The 15,743-nt window shown below is 38.5% G+C and overlaps 4 protein-coding genes across 4 annotated transcripts in view; 3 read left to right on the forward strand and 1 right to left on the reverse strand.

Annotated features, from left to right (window-relative positions):
• The window catches only part of LOC107225773 (retinal guanylyl cyclase 2), a 143,186-nt gene that overhangs the window by 77,882 nt on the left and 49,561 nt on the right, over positions 1 to 15,743 (reverse strand). The window lies entirely within an intron of this gene.
• Positions 5,434 to 9,637, forward strand: LOC107225963 (UDP-glucosyltransferase 2). Its single transcript, XM_015666612.2, has 4 exons — positions 5,434 to 5,705; positions 8,112 to 8,926; positions 8,989 to 9,217; positions 9,496 to 9,637. The coding sequence occupies exons 2-3, from the start codon at positions 8,114 to 8,116 to the stop codon at positions 9,202 to 9,204; spliced, it is 1,029 nt and encodes a 342-aa protein (XP_015522098.2). The 5' UTR covers positions 5,434 to 5,705; positions 8,112 to 8,113; the 3' UTR covers positions 9,205 to 9,217; positions 9,496 to 9,637.
• Positions 9,537 to 10,007, forward strand: LOC124294422 (UDP-glucosyltransferase 2-like). The gene has a single exon (XM_046739395.1). It carries the CDS (start codon positions 9,537 to 9,539, stop codon positions 10,005 to 10,007), a length of 471 nt encoding a protein of 156 aa, XP_046595351.1.
• LOC107225955 (UDP-glucosyltransferase 2) lies at positions 11,847 to 15,139 on the forward strand. Its single transcript, XM_015666603.2, has 4 exons — positions 11,847 to 12,095; positions 12,620 to 13,434; positions 13,502 to 13,730; positions 14,125 to 15,139. The coding sequence occupies exons 2-4, from the start codon at positions 12,622 to 12,624 to the stop codon at positions 14,634 to 14,636; spliced, it is 1,554 nt and encodes a 517-aa protein (XP_015522089.2). The 5' UTR covers positions 11,847 to 12,095; positions 12,620 to 12,621; the 3' UTR covers positions 14,637 to 15,139.

Below are 15,743 nucleotides of genomic sequence, written 5' to 3' on the forward strand. Positions count from 1 at the left end.
TAGCTAGAAACATTCGAACTTTAGACCCATGTTGTTTCAATTTTTGGTAAAAAGCGGCACAGCTAACACGGAGGCTTTCCGTGTCCTTATGCATTCTAACGATTCTGTATTTTAGGAATTTATATCTTCAAACTGTCATAGAAAATTTTATACTGGGATCCTGCGATATTAAGCAGCCATAATAGTACTTCTTAACCCCAACGCCAAATTCTGACAAACTTCATTCTTGCGGTGAACGTTTATGAGTGGATTGTATAAAAAGCTCGACCGAAAATTTGAAAAATTGCAAAACGAATTTATTAGCACTCTTACCCAGTGAAGTATTAAGGCATCAACCCTGTGTACGTTGTGTTGGTGAACAGAAATACACCCATGACTATTGCGTGGCAGTAACATGTTGTACGGACAGAGATATTGTAGATAGAGCAGGTGAGGCATGTGCGCCTCTGTAAGTGTAAATACCTTACGAAAAGAAAGAGAGAGAAGATCGCGTAGTGCTCGTTATCTCCGTCTTCCTGTAGCGTCTTCAAACGCATGCGCAATGAAGGTTCTTTCTAAATTGGAGATGGGCTGCTTTTGTCACGCAACACAAGTTGCCATTTTGTTAATTTTTCCTAGTCAATCACGGATTTCAATAACTTGAATAATATTTTATTCTTTTGATAAGATGTATAACGTATATATAAATATAGGTATGATAACCTCGATGTGTACACAACTGTTCTTCTAACCTCGAGGTGATTGCGTATGTGCAAGTGGTTAGAGAGAGATAGAAAGCATTCCACAATCTTCTTTCTTTTTTTTTTTATCTGTAATATCTCCATAGGTAGCAAGACCGAGAATTTTTCCACTTAACTAGATACGATAAGTTAAAACACCTGTCATTCCGCGACGGAGACACAGAACGGTTTTTCGCACAGGAATTCGACGTATAATGCGTAATAGTATCGTGGTAGCCGGAGAAACGAGTTGAAGTGGGAAAAAAGTTTGTTTTCGTAAATTATAACCAGTCAAATCGAGTCTAAATATGGCCGCCCGGGTATAGGACTCACATGCTCTCCAAGCGACGGCATAATAAACAATATTCTATTCTATTCTATTCTATTCTTTATTCATTGCTCAAGGATCCTTTGAATACTACCAGTCCAAGGTCAAAGGTAAAACGTAATTTTCGAGCCTCTGATTATAGATCTGGTAAATGCTGGCCATTCTGTTGACATGACCAGTCGGTTTAATCTAGAGAAATCAGCGCCAAGATATAATCACATGAGTCTGTAGGGAATACTATCTACTTTACAATTAGTGAATAATGTAAGAGCGACTGATGATGTAATCCAACACACAGTCTATGCGATTGCTGCAGCTACAGAACGTCATCAATTCAGACACCATGGTTACAGAGATCATTGGAACAAACTGCTACTATGCGGTGGCTGACAAAATGTAAATTACATTTAAAGGAATCGCCACCAATGCCGTGTACTCGTGGACCGGTGATCCGGTTGTCGATGACGCAAATCCAAGTTTCGATCCGACGGAGTTGTCGGCCTCTACGAACAAGATCAGCTTCTTCGAACAAATAGAGAATCTCGTGACTCACACGTAGCAAAAGTTTCTATTCTCTTATTAAGACAGAATTGTGTCTGACCCATTCTGACATTCCGCTGCTGAATGAAATAAATCTCCAATAACATGAGTCTGGTAATAGCAAACAGCCATTTCAGCATGCAGGGAGTCCGGTCAGGGACTTTAGCCATCATTAAGGTAACAGGTCTGCACATCGATCAAATCCAAGTACTTTCAGAGATAAAGCGTCGAATGAATTGTGCCATTTAAATTTTGGTGACAAAACAAACGTTTTTCATCCCTTTCAAGAATTAGAGATATATTTAAATTCCGCCAAGGACGGAGTTGTCTACTTCAGTATGTCATCAGTAGTGACTAGTGAACGAGTTCTCAGTGGAGAAGATATTAGCAATTTACGAAAGTTTTTCAAAACTTTCAAATTACAAAGTACGGTAGAAGGGGAACCTGGAGGATATACTAAAGGCATCACCATCTAACATCAAAATAGTTTCACGGGTGCGGCAGGGCGCAGTTCTCAGTGAGTTTTCCACGAAAAGTTATAGAAACACAAGTCCTTACAGGTAGGCTCTTAAGAAAAAAAAAACAACCTCAAAACCGCCAACTTCGAGGTGAATACATACGCTCAACTTTCTTTCTTATGAAAACTCATCATTATCTTTAAGCTGGGGGCACGAATTCACCTTCAAGTTGAAGATTTTTTTTCTGTAGATCATACTCTGGATCAATCCAAAAATTTATGGAGAAATTCTGTTTCTACCAGATTTCATTATGTATTTTTCAGACAGACTTATGCACTTAGAATTAGGCTAGAACATCGTGTTTTATCCTGAATCCTGATTTCTTATTGCACGTAATTCAAAAGGTACAAGTTTTAAAATCTTTGTTAGTGTTCTGAGTCGACTTGAGGCCTTTTACCGAAACTGTGATAAATTAATCTAGTCGTCATCAGCATCTCTTTTTCTATCCTGTTACATATTCTTAATCTCATCTTTACGACTACTCCACAAGTAGCCCTTTCCCGTTTCTTTGTCCGATTTTTAGATGCTTGAAATACGTTGGGCTCCAATATTTAAAAAAATCATGCATCGCTATTCTAGATTCTGCTAGTCCGCACTTTTACGGAGCTTCGTTTTTACGGCTTTCGCCAAGGTTCTAGTTTGGGTTGATTTTAAGCATGACGGAAAAAAAATTATCGAAGGTCATGAAACACAGGAAAGTCCCTAATGCGGACGGTTGAGTTAATATTATCAGTAAAATAACAAATTATTGTAATCACCTGATAAATTATTGGGTTTCCTATGCAGCGCATATCTACTGAAAGATAATATCCAGCATTATAAGATCACACTTCGGAGTAATTACACGACTGGATACGTAAGTTGCCATTACGATTATCAAAATAAGTCAAGGAAGTGACAAATTTCCAGCTAGTTCGATGTCTAGCTCTGGTCAAAACGTACCATTGGTGATCACTCTACATCACTCTATCCCAGAAAGAGATTAGTAATCATCGTAAGTTTAATGAAATAATGAACAATTCAAATGCAGAGTTTTGAGTTCAAGTTGCGAACTAAAGGGATTGTCAATTCCGATAATCGTGAATCTACTGTCTCGTATGAATATAAGATGAGAAGCGTTACGTTATATACTTACAATTAGACGGGCAACTGAGCAACCCTTTCGTAAATACGGTGAATCAGCATATCTTTCAACTCTTTTACTGATTCCGTGCTCATTACATTCATCGTTTTATCAAACGAAGTACCTCAAATTGGGACTGACACGCCAATGTTAAGAGGTAGAACGCGTAGACTTCGAGGAGCGGCAATCGAAACCTTCTGTACACCCAGCCAAGGTGTTATCTGGCTATTTTAGGGTTCATACACGTCGATTATACACTAACGTGCCACTACTCCCAATGCAGGAATTGATTGAAGAGACGTTTTAAACGATGTGCTTGGTCTATTATGACTGATTTATAACAATGATCGACATATAGGAGTCGGTCTGGGGAAAGGGCTTGGATTGGTTTTTGAAAGATGTAATTATGAGTGATTCGTGCGAAAGCTAGGATGGAAGTGAGTAGTTTAACGGAATGTAGAAAGCGAGGTAGCTGCGATACAGAGATGAAACTGCTGACTGGGCAAAAATAAGGGGAGGATGCACGGTTTAAAGTGACTGACACAGACTATGGGAAAGGAATATGAGGTCTGGAGGACCTAACACCAACAATCCTGGGGATGTTCAACACTTGATTCGTTTTCTAATAGTCTTACTTCAATCAGTTGTTCACTGCTTCAGCGTGAATTCAACTATAATCATTTTGTTGACCATACGTGGCACCGAGCAATATGGCCAGTTTGAATCAAATAGATTTGATTCGATTTTTGCTATCCGCAACAATATTTATCGTTGCTGTAATATTCCTCATGGCAATAAAAGTGCTGCGCATTACAATAAGCATGTATCTTCCAAAAATTTCCAGCATTTCCCATACTTGCTTATGTTCAACATCAGCATTACCATTCGAAAAGCCGAGGCAAATGGTATTTTGCTGGTTGTTTTTTTATCAGATACTCTTATCAGGATGAGATGTTTACCTTGTTATCAGGTGAAGTGGAGTATCTGAATTTTTCCGACTATGCGTTTACATCAGAACAACACGTGGACGATATAATTATTGTTGACAGTTACTGCGGCTTTGATCGATGTGTAAAGTAAATTTTTTTTTTTTTTTGACAACACGCAATTAGCACAGTCTATCTGGCAGTTATTTCTGTTCAAGGACTGTGGAGTGAGTGATGCTTTTGCTCGTGCCTGTGACGTTTTGGGTTTTGGATGATACTGAGACCTAGATCCAGCCCAGTAAAATTAGATCAAAAAAGGGGCTGGTAAGTAAAAAAATGCAGTAGCGATTGCCCTTTACGAACCGTTAGAGAGGGGGAGAGGGTGGGGAGGGGGGGGGGGGGAGGGTGAATAGTAGTCCATACTTTGGTTTTTGGGCATCGCACCAACTGGCTTCAGCCGCCATCTTGAATTTCAGGGTGAATGTTCATCTATTGAATAACTCGTTTGTTTTCATTCTCATACGAAAAATGGTAAATGTCCAAAGTTGTTTCAAATTAAATTTTCTACAATTTTGGTTGTTATCATTTATTGCTTATGATCGATATTTCTCGACTAAGACCCATAATATGGGGTGAAATTTAATTATTGTACTATACCGTTTATTATTGATTTTTCTGTACAAACGATGATAAACAAACTTGTTATGAATTAGATTTGACACCAGTTTGATTCTCGTTGTTTTTTCCATAGGATAAATATTTTGAAAGTTCAAGATGACGGCTGAAAATAAACTTTTTCACCCTTGACCAGAGTAGAATTTCAATCAATTTTAGAATACCTTAGCAGAAATACATTTCTTTTTTTGAATATATCTCTGGAGTGGTGCTTTGATCACTACCGAAAGTTGAGCAAATTTCCAAGAACAGGAAAAAGTGGATCAATTTGCAACGCGTGAGAACTGCATAAGCGGCTGAATTAGTAAAAATTCGATAAAGATGTTGGTTGGAATTCAAAAATTGAGAACAATGCTGCGCAAGGGATTAAAGTCCATTGAAGGTATGAATTTCAGGATAGACACTGAGAACGTGGATGAGACACCAAATTACGTTGATACTGCCGACCGAGTGACTGTGTATCATTAAAATTTTGCCTGATAATTTCATGGGTTTCTTCGCTATGTGTATTCGCAGAAATCAAGTAATCAGCGATGGAAGGTCAAGCCTTGGATAAGTTACACGACTGTAGATTATTTATAACGGTTATGAAACAAGTCATCGTCGTAACTCATTTACAACTAGTTCGATGCTCACCTCTGATCAGAACGCACGTTTGGCCATCACTTTGCTTCACTCGACTGTGGTCAAAGCTCTAAACTTCAATCAGGTTTAAAATTCTTCCTTTCCTGCACCAATCATTTTTAGGTTACTGATGTCATAAGAGCAATGAAAACTCAGAGTAATCGTTCAGAGTAAAACGCGAAGTAAAAGGACGCAAGTGTTGAACTGAAGAACAATTGAGTCCAGTTAACCGTTACTCTTACTATTTCTCAAGTAAGTATAAGATGAATGCGTATACGTTATAATTGTATTTCGATTGGCCACCCTGTCTTTTGTCAATATATACTCTTTTTCTATTCAACCCAGCTTCATCGTGTTAGAATTTAACTGAAATAGCTTAGCAAACCACACGTAGCATCAAGTGATATAGCCGGTGCAGGCTAAGCATGCATTCCATATCTATTACCGCAATGTATACCAATTATTGTGTAATTACCTACTCGTACCAATTAGTTATATCATTCTACTTACTTGACCTCATAGATATTCATACCTATAACATATTACACGTCTAATGGAATTCAGTAACCGCAGAATGGAATATATAGGCACAAACCGCAACTTGGAGCCAAATTCCAAATATGTACATCAATATAGGTACTATAGTTGCGTATTTTTTTTCCCTTAATCGGAGTACTCTGCAACGTTTCACATGAAATTTTTTGTATAAATTTTCAACACAACAGCTATTTTCGGCACGTGTAATTTTGTATTTTTTCATAGAAAATTTCGTTAGGGAGGTTTGACGGACTCTATTGTATTGATGAAAATCTTGTTTGTACTAATTTTTACGACATTTCTCTCAGACAGCTGGTTGGCCGTTTTCTGTCAACAGTAAGAAAAAAACAAATAAAAATTGCAACCGTACACACAGATTACAATAATCTGATCTTGCCTGAGCAATAGTGAACAAGCATCTGATTTTTATGTTATATAAATGGTTACATCTAGTTTAGATTACTGATATTTCAACAACGCTGTGACGTACCCGATCACTCACTAAAAATTGACATCCGGTCCCATCATAGCGGTTGTATTTAAACTGTCGATAGAAAGGAATGGATGCAGTTTTGAAAACTGGTGACCTTAAATTTTTACGGAATTTTTCAAGCGATGTATTCTTACGTGCTGATTATGAATATGACCGGAAAAATGCCCATTAATGTCATTTTCAATGTGTCAACTTAAAAAACGGCCAGTTTTGGATAATTCGTTTACGTTGTTTGGTTAAGAATCGGTTCAAGAGAAAAAAGTGTTGAACGAAAAGTGCAGTGATGAAGAAATTTTTTCTCAAACGTTTTATATATGCTTTTCCTAAACCTTCATTTCGCGAAAAAACTAGCTAAGATCAAATGAAGTTTTTAGGAACTGTATTCAAAGCGAAATTTTCGATTACACAATAACAGAATGATAGAGCAAAAATAATACCTTGAGTAAATATTACAATAAACGTAACTGAAAGGAAAACATAAAGATTTTCAGCGGGCGGAATACGATAGGTTTGAATTAAAGGACGTTCATTCAAGTACAAGTGACTAACATTCTGAATGTCAGTGCGCTTGTTAATAGTATTTTTGTTGTTTCGGCTGATAGGAGTAATTTTGCTTATCGTTCTTTCGTTCCAATTCTTTTTATTCTCATAGTCGAAAGTATACTCTTCCCTCAGTGAATAAGTCGCTAACGCAGATAAAAATAGCAGCATGAATAGAGACAAAAATCAGCACTTAAATACAGTGAATGAGAGGTTATACAGCAACGGTTATTACCCTCAACATCTTATTGAGTCCATCAGAAGACTCGGAGTAGAAAAACACTCTGATTGCATTGATCGAAATGAAGTGAAAGATAAGTAAAGCAAAACTATCTGAGGTAAAATGGCTGTAACGTTGAAGATTTACCTGAGAATATCAAACGGATTTCCGATAGAAAAGGAATTATTACAACTCACGAAGTAACGCTGAAGGACCTTACTCGATACTAAAATTTGCCACATCCATGATGGTCAATGACAACGCTGTTTACACGATCGACGATCCATATTGGTGAAAACAGCAACGACACTGTGAACCTTAGTCACTTGTACATCGCCGTTCTTTGATTAATTCAAAATCAATAAAACTCACTGCGGAACTGCTTTTGATGTTTACTTTTATGTTACATTTATCCTCATGTTGACCCGAGGTATGGTTTTATTATTTTTATCCAAAAATTCGAAAACAACCGTCACAATGGGATCAGATCATCAATTTATAGTGAGCAATTTTGTTCAGTATGCGTCAAAGCGGAATTGTTAAGAATATCAATAATCTATACAGGCTGTAACAATGAAAAAAAAAACATGAAGATTCTTTTGAATGAAAAAGAGATTTGACCTACCACAATGACATTCCTCATGGATAATCATGAGGTCATGGGAGACTAATTCGAATTCGAATTTTTTTCTGTACCAATCACGTTAACTGATTTCATGATTCAGGAAGTTGAGTTCCATTTCATAAGTGTTGCTTGTTCCAACATTCACGGAAGAATTGGAAGAATTGAATTTCATTACATTTTATAATGCAATTATTACTGCAGCGTAATTTCTCTGAAGATAATTCTGCTGTGGTACTGTTGTAGCCATGAAACTTGGTATCACATTCCTTTTTCTGGTCGTCGCGTGCGTCGCAGATTGCTCAAGAATCCTTGCAATATTTTCGTACCCGGTTCAAAGTCACAACATGATGTTCGAGCCTTTGATGATCGGTCTGGCACGCGCCGGTCACTCAGTTGACGTGATCAGTCATTTTCCTCCGAAGAAATCGGTGCCGGGATATAACCATATAAGCCTGAAAGGAACGCTACACAATTTAGTGAACAATATAACCGCAGACTATGCTTCAATCCATGGCGGTGTTTATCAGATGATGAACTTTCTTTGCAACCGAGAAGTCAAAGATCTCTGTGGTCTGTTGCCATTACCGCAGCTACAGAGAGTCACCAATGCAGATACCAAGTACGACGTCATGATCACCGAGATCTTGGGGTCAAACTGCTACCTTTCTGTGGCTCACATAATGAAAATTCCGTTTATCGGAATAGTAACTAATGTCGTGTATCCCTGGGTTATTGATCCAGTCTTTGGTGACGCCAATCCTAGTTTTATCCCGTCACAACTGTCGACTTTCACAAACGAGATGAGTTTCTTTGAACGTGTGGAGAATATGATGATTCACGTGTATTCAAAGTTTCTCTTTTATTATTGGGACGTAACTGTGTCTAATCCATTGGCTAGAAAGTATTTCCACGATCTTCCACCCCTGAATGATATCTACAACAACATCAGTCTGGTGCTAGCCAATAGCCATTTCAGTATTCACGGAGTCCGCCCCGGGACTCAGGCCATCGTTGAAGTGGCAGGTCTTCACATCGACGAAACCCAAGTGCTTTCAGAGGTCAAGTATTTGACGATTGCCCACACGTCGATCGGAGGAGTCATAATTTCCATTGCTTTTAGGAATTGGAAAGGTTTTTAAATTCCTCCAAGGATGGGGTTGTGTACTTCAGCATGGGGACATTAGTGAGATCGGATACGTTTCAGGTGGAGAAGATACTAGCGATTTACGAAAGTTTTTCGGAACTTACAAATTACAAAGTGCTGTGGAAAGGTAACCTGAAGGACATGCCGAAACCGCTACCATCGAACGTCAAAATAGTTTCATGGGTGCCGTAGTACGCAATTCTCCGTAAGTTTTTCTCAGCAGCCGTGTAAGCACTTTATGCGATAATCCTCGCAGATGATTCAAACTAGTCTGTGTTTTCGATACAAAAATTACCCATGCAAATCAATAGGCATTTTATGGTCGAGTTTAGTGTTGAGCTTTTTCACTTATACTGAACCAGAAAGCCTCAAAATATCACGATTCACAATTCAAACTCTAGTGCCTCATTATATACAGTTCAAGATGTGCGAATATCCTAAACCGTCATTGGGCATTAAGCAATTTCGAATTCATTACCCAAGGTCATCCAAAAGTGAAGGCTTTCGTAACACATGGAGGTGCGATGGGAACCCAGGAGGCAATACACGCTGGAGTTCCAATAATAGGGATTCCGTTTTTCTTTGACCAGTCGTCCAACGTGATGGGATACGTGCAGAGAGGTTTCGGTGTTTACCTTAGCTACAAAGACATAAGCAAAGTAAGCTTCTCCAAGGCTTTGCGTGAGGTATTGTCAAACCCAAAGTATCAATCGAACGCAGCACGATACTCAAGACTGTTCAGGGACCGTCCTCTGTCGCCAATGGATGAGGCTATTTTCTGGATCGAATATGTAATTCGTAACGGAGGCGAGCCATTGAGATCCTCGGGTCAGCATCTTAACTGGTTCCAGTATTACTTGATAGATGTTGGTCTATTTTTATTAGCTATAACGATGCTCGTTATCGCAGTCGTATTTACCTTCGTAAAAACAGTGCTGCATATCATTGCCTGCAAACAGAGTTGTGAGCTTCCAGTGAAAGATAAGTTTTCGTAAACACGTGTTTGTCATAGGCCAAGTTAACGTTGTGAATCCTGATGTTGAAATAATTCTTCAAAATATGAAATAAATAATTTTCCATCAAGCGTCTGTAAAGTACGTCTTTTCAATCGTGTTTTTTGCCTTTTCATGTATTCATAAGCCTAAAGTTCAACTTCGCGACCGGAAAACACTGCCAAATAGGCGTATACTTTACGTATACTCGATCAAAAAATGTTGTTTGCGCCTCTGCTATAATGATTCACGGCTTCGTGAGTATTGTTTGTTCCTCGAACCGGCTTCGCCAGCCCGTGGACGCATAATCTTCTACTCCATCATTAAAGTGCTACTTTACGGCCTAGATACGGAAAATACTATTTGCGTCTCGTTAGCTATGTGTCGCCGACTGAGTGGAGCCCTGACTGGTTCTCGTTTTTTGACCCGTTTAAGTTTTCCATTTTATTCTGTATTTGCTTTATTTTTGGTCAAAATAAAAACGATTTCTGTTGCCTGTATGTGCTATTGCATCTAATATGAACAACCTTTGCGTGCCATGGATCATGGCAGGGCGGAAGTCTGTGCGCCATGTATGTATGGTAGGCGCGGAGTAAGCGAGCAGCACGCATGCGCAGAGGGAGAAACGCGAGGCGAGCGAGTAGCGTGCGAAAGAGAAACGGGGATAAGAGGGGTTTGGACTCGAAAGCTCAAGGCGACGGACCGAATCTGTCACCCTAGCGAGTTATAGGGAGAACGTCATGGATCATGCACCGAGGCCGCGAGGTCCGTAAATATAAACTGTGCTACACCAAACCCGAATCTTTACCATCCGTAAGGCTTGGAGCTACATATTTCAAACCCCGTTTCTATGCCCCCCATAAGCTACTTATAAACATTTGAGTTAAACATACCTTTGGCAAACCTACTATTCCAATGCTCTGGAACATCACTGGAGGATCAGACCTTTTTGCTGTATCTAATTTTTTATTTGAAATTATTGAAATTTTTTTCATTGAAAATCAAAGCATTAGGCGTAAGGTAATTATTCTAGTATACACTCAAGAACAGATATAATGTGTAAGTATCGATATCAGAGACTCACGATCCGTTGTATTCAGATGCCAGTGTGACAGTTACTGAATTTATAAATTCGGAATGAATCAGTTATTTTTGTTCGCCTGTCGCTCAATATAAAACGTGGATACATCACGAATGGCAAAGGTTCAATTTCCAATTCACGTGGAGGTGTTGACAAACCGAAATTAAATCGAATCGTGAAAGAAGCTGATCTGTAATGTTTTCTGTGGCTGCAATAGTAAAAAAAACCAATGGCAGTAACGGAAATCCGTAAGAAATGTGAGCTTATAAAGTTTGATTAATCGATAGTTTATAGATTATATTATATTATATGTAGATACTGATATCAATAACGAGTAAGAATTTCTTCTCTGCATGCACGATGTAAGGAGACTGTAGTGTGTAGATGTTATTTTTACCCTTTCAATCCTTTGCTTCCATGAGAAGCCCGTAAGACGGCAATGCCGTCTAATAAATGAGATGCGGGTGTGCAAATCATTAATCTACGAGAGAATTTTGTTGAAAATATGTAAATTTGAACAACTGGTGAATTTACATATTTTCGATATCAATAACATTCGTCAGACAAGACTTGGCGGAAGTGACATTGACGAAAGACTCCAGTGTATCATGTGTTTTCATTTTTTATCGCAAGCGTGGCATTTGTTACATAAAGAGGTATTACCGTTATCACCATGACGTTGTTTAATTCTGATCCTAAATCTCGTATTGATAACCTTACTTCCGAGCGTAATTGTAGGGTCTTACTTAACAGTAAGTATACCATAGCCATTAGCGAAAGACACTTGGCACCCGTCTAACGTAAATAGACTTCGTGAGGATCAAGTTATTACGTAATGAGATTCATACCTCAGTTCAACACTGACCGTTGGCTTGAAAGGACGTATGAGTCCTTATCCATTTAATAAAATCAAAACCGTGTTGTTATACAGTGCAGTTAATAGTTCAAATCATCAAGAAAACTTAGTGGATTTTCTGAATTCATTTGTAAACACGTAGCGCCAACTACCAGTAAGTACAACTACGATAGTGAGTAACTGTAAACAATCCAATAGCAGCAGTGTAATCACATGAGAGTGAATCAAATTAGTTGGTCAATAAACATTGTATCGTAATCGTCAAGACGAACGTGCTATTATTTAATTCAAAGTCAGTTACCAACAAGCGAATGCAACGTGCAATTGGAATTCACTTAATTAGTAGCGATATAATTTTTCCTTCAAATGTTTAGTGAAATCGGATCACAAAAATAATTGTTGATTTACTTGGGAATATAAGAAAATGTACGTTGTCTTCGTTCAGTCGGATTTTTGTCCGCTAAAGCGTTATTTATTCGTAATTCACGTGCATATTCTAGAGTCTGAGGTATGAATGATTTCCAAAGGACGGTGATAAGATTCTGCTTTTCACATTGACCTTGCGAAAGTAGTCGTTGTGGTTAGTCGCAGCTACAGAATAACTAGCGCACGCTAGTCAGCGAACCGCGATAACGGTCCATATGTTTCTGAAAAATGTTCATCAGAGTCTTTTTACAGCCATGGAGACTCGTGCCATCCTTGTATTTTTGGCTGCCTGCTATGTGACAAATGGAGCAAGGATCATTGGGGTGTTTCCATATCAAGGTCGGAGCCACAACATAATGTTTGAGCCTTTGATGATTGGTTTGGCACGTGCTGGGCATACAATCGACATGATCAGTCACTTTCCTCCGGCGAAACCAGTGCCAGGATATAATCATATAAATCTCAAAGGCTCACTGCCGACTTACGTAAACAATGTGACAGCGTCTCATGCCCGTAAAGCAACGACAGTTGGCTACGGAATTAGTAGATTATGTGGCCTGTTATCGAAGCAGTTGTGCAGTCTTTTCGAAACTCCTCAGGTGCAGAATATTCTCAATACTGACGTCAAGTACGATTTGATGGTCACAGAGGTCTTCACGACGAATTGTTTCCTGGCAGTGGCTTACAAATTAAAGATTCCAGTGGTCGGGGTCGGCAGCAGCGTGATGTATTCCTGGGGTTATGATCCTTTTTACGGTGAAGCGAATCCCAGCTTTATACCGTCGCAGTTTGGGGCATTTACGAACGAAATGAGTTTTATCCAACGTGTCGAGAATACGATAGTCCATTTTTACTCAAAGTACCTCTTCTATAGCTACGAAAAGACTGTGTCTGAACCAGTCGCCAAGAAGCATGTTCCAGATCTGCCATCGTTGAACGAAATCTACAACAATATGAGCCTTCTGCTCGTCAACAGTCATTACAGCGTCCACGGAGCGCGTCCAGGCAACCCCGCCATCGTCGAAGTGGCAGGTCTACACATCGACGAGACCCAAGCTCTTTCCAAGGTAAGCTATTCAATGAGTTCTTGTTGAATTTGATAGTGACAGTGCTGACAATTTCCATCCTCGTTAGGAATTGGACGTGTTTCTGAACTCCTCGAAAGACGGTGTCATCTACTTCAGCATGGGAACGATGGTCAGGTCAGACACATTTGATCCTGAGAAGATATCTGCTATCTACGAGTCCTTTTCGGAACTTTCGAATTACAAGGTGCTCTGGAAGGGGAACGTAGAGGATCTACCGAAGCCGTTACCATCCAACGTAAAAGTAGTTGCATGGGCTCCTCAGTATGCAGTTCTGCGTAAGTTTCATTTTCGCAATGGTACAATTTTCAATATCTTTCACATCGGCGTAGCTGGATCACGGTTCCAATTACATCCTTCCAATACTGAATCGCCTAGGATCGAAATGTCATCAGGCACGGATATACTGTTTCAGTCAAAATTCGTGGTCTAAAAACATCCCGTGAATTTCCGAACCATGCCTTATGACTCATTTTCTAACTTACGAAAGCCACGAAGGACATCTTACGGACTTAAAGGTATCCTTCGGAGGTAGAATTTTGGTCTACAAGACACCTTTTGAATCTCTTTTTTAATGACTTGCTGAGTACCTTGTTACCAGTGACATACAAGCTCATACTGTAATCACGAAGTGTCTGCAACTTCATTGTAACTCCATAATAAATTTTACAGGCCACCCAAAAGTGAAAGCGTTCGTGACCCACGGAGGTTTAATGGGAACCATCGAGGCCATCCAAGCCGGAGTTCCAATGGTTGGAATGCCGTTCATGGTAGATCAGACCTTCAACATAATGGGATACGTTCATAAAGGTATCGCTGTTCATGTGAACTACGAAGATCTAACCAAGGCAAGTTTCTCAAACGCCTTGCGAGAGGTATTGTTGAACCCGAAGTACCAATCGAACTCAAAGCGCATCGCAAGATTGTTCAAGGACCGTCCATTGTCACCGTTGGACGAGGCAATTTTCTGGATCGAATATGTCATCCGCAACGGGGGCGAGCCTCTTAAATCGTCGGGCCGCCATCTCAACTGGTTCCAGTATTATTTGTTAGATGTCTTTCTATTCTTAATCAATATAGCGGCCATTGTTCTTGCCATTGTTTACGTGATCGTCAAAAAAACGCTCTCCGCTATTGTTGGTACAAAAAGTCACGCAACCTCAAGTAAAAAGAAAATTTCCTAAGACACGTGCGGTAAAAAATCAGTATTTTGATGGAATATAGTTATGACGAACATTTTTATGTACAAAAAACAGAATATACAATTTTGAAGTCATTAGTTGGTAAAGAAAAAAAAATTGTCAGTTTTGACTTGGCCATCACACAGTGTCTTGTCTTGATCAGATTTGCTAATTAAAAAAAAAATTTGAGCAAATTGTGTCGAAGATAATAATTATTCGTCTCATTCATCACCTTGCAAAGGTGAATTTTTTGTTTGAAGCGACAAAACGTTCCGATGTACATCACTATGATGCATGTTCATCGAATGTTTTCATTGTTTTTGATTTTGGCTTTGCTACGTCATTGATCATTTTTACGCGATTCGAGCGAGCACATTTTCAATTTCTGGAGTTGGAAACTAATTTCCGTAAATTCTCCCACGGCAGTTAGGTTACTATCTCATACTGCTAGAAAAAAAACTTTTACGAAGAAAAAAAAAATTTCCAAGTCAAGAAAATGTAATATTGGAAATTTATAATGAAATATTTTCTTCAGTCATATTTAATTTCCACAAATTGAAAGACTACTGTTCTTAAATAAATTATGGAATTATAGAAAATATTTAATATATTCATTCGGACTATAATAAATGTCTTATTTAATAAAATGAAAAGTTGTGATGAAATAGAAAGCGTTGAATATTACAATTGAAACAATTTAAATTATAATGCTAACAAAAATAACTTTAAATCAGTATAAATATCGGTTTGGGAAAAAGAAATACATTAAAATAGTATAGATCTCATAATTTCTCAATGCAAGAATATCATATAAAAACATAATAATAATTACTACCGTATTTGACGGAAAGATTTAATCATGTAAAAATAATCAAATAATTGTTCGTAAAAAGTAATTTTTTTTTCCGTATAGACAGTAGATTTTTCATCATTCCACATCCTCCTTCCATATAAATCAAATAGGTACTTTCAAGAAAACCTCTCGATATAATTAAAATTCAATGACGCACGGATCATTTTACATTTACAATCGGTTTTAAAAGACACGATAATTTCAAAACTTTGATACGATAGGTGCCCTTTTCTTGGGTTAGAAAACTGGTTTTGTTT

The sequence above is a fragment of the Neodiprion lecontei genome, chromosome 5 (genome assembly GCF_021901455.1).
Source record: "Neodiprion lecontei isolate iyNeoLeco1 chromosome 5, iyNeoLeco1.1, whole genome shotgun sequence".
In the NCBI taxonomy this organism is placed as follows: Eukaryota; Metazoa; Arthropoda; class Insecta; order Hymenoptera; family Diprionidae; genus Neodiprion; species Neodiprion lecontei.

What these genes read in the sequence shown, in the direction of transcription:
- LOC107225963 (XM_015666612.2), top strand. Translation starts at nt 8,114, where the DNA reads ATGAAACTTGGTATCACATTCCTTTTTCTGGTCGTCGCGTGCGTCGCA. An exon ending in AAACCCAAGTGCTTTCAGAG is followed by an intron (nt 8,927 to 8,988) that starts GTCAAGTATTTG and finishes CATTGCTTTTAG; the next exon opens with GAATTGGAAAGGTTTTTAAA.
- LOC124294422 (XM_046739395.1), top strand. Translation starts at nt 9,537, where the DNA reads ATGGGAACCCAGGAGGCAATACACGCTGGAGTTCCAATAATAGGGATT.
- LOC107225955 (XM_015666603.2), top strand. Translation starts at nt 12,622, where the DNA reads ATGGAGACTCGTGCCATCCTTGTATTTTTGGCTGCCTGCTATGTGACA. An exon ending in AGACCCAAGCTCTTTCCAAG is followed by an intron (nt 13,435 to 13,501) that starts GTAAGCTATTCA and finishes CATCCTCGTTAG; the next exon opens with GAATTGGACGTGTTTCTGAA. An exon ending in TCCTCAGTATGCAGTTCTGC is followed by an intron (nt 13,731 to 14,124) that starts GTAAGTTTCATT and finishes TAAATTTTACAG; the next exon opens with GCCACCCAAAAGTGAAAGCG.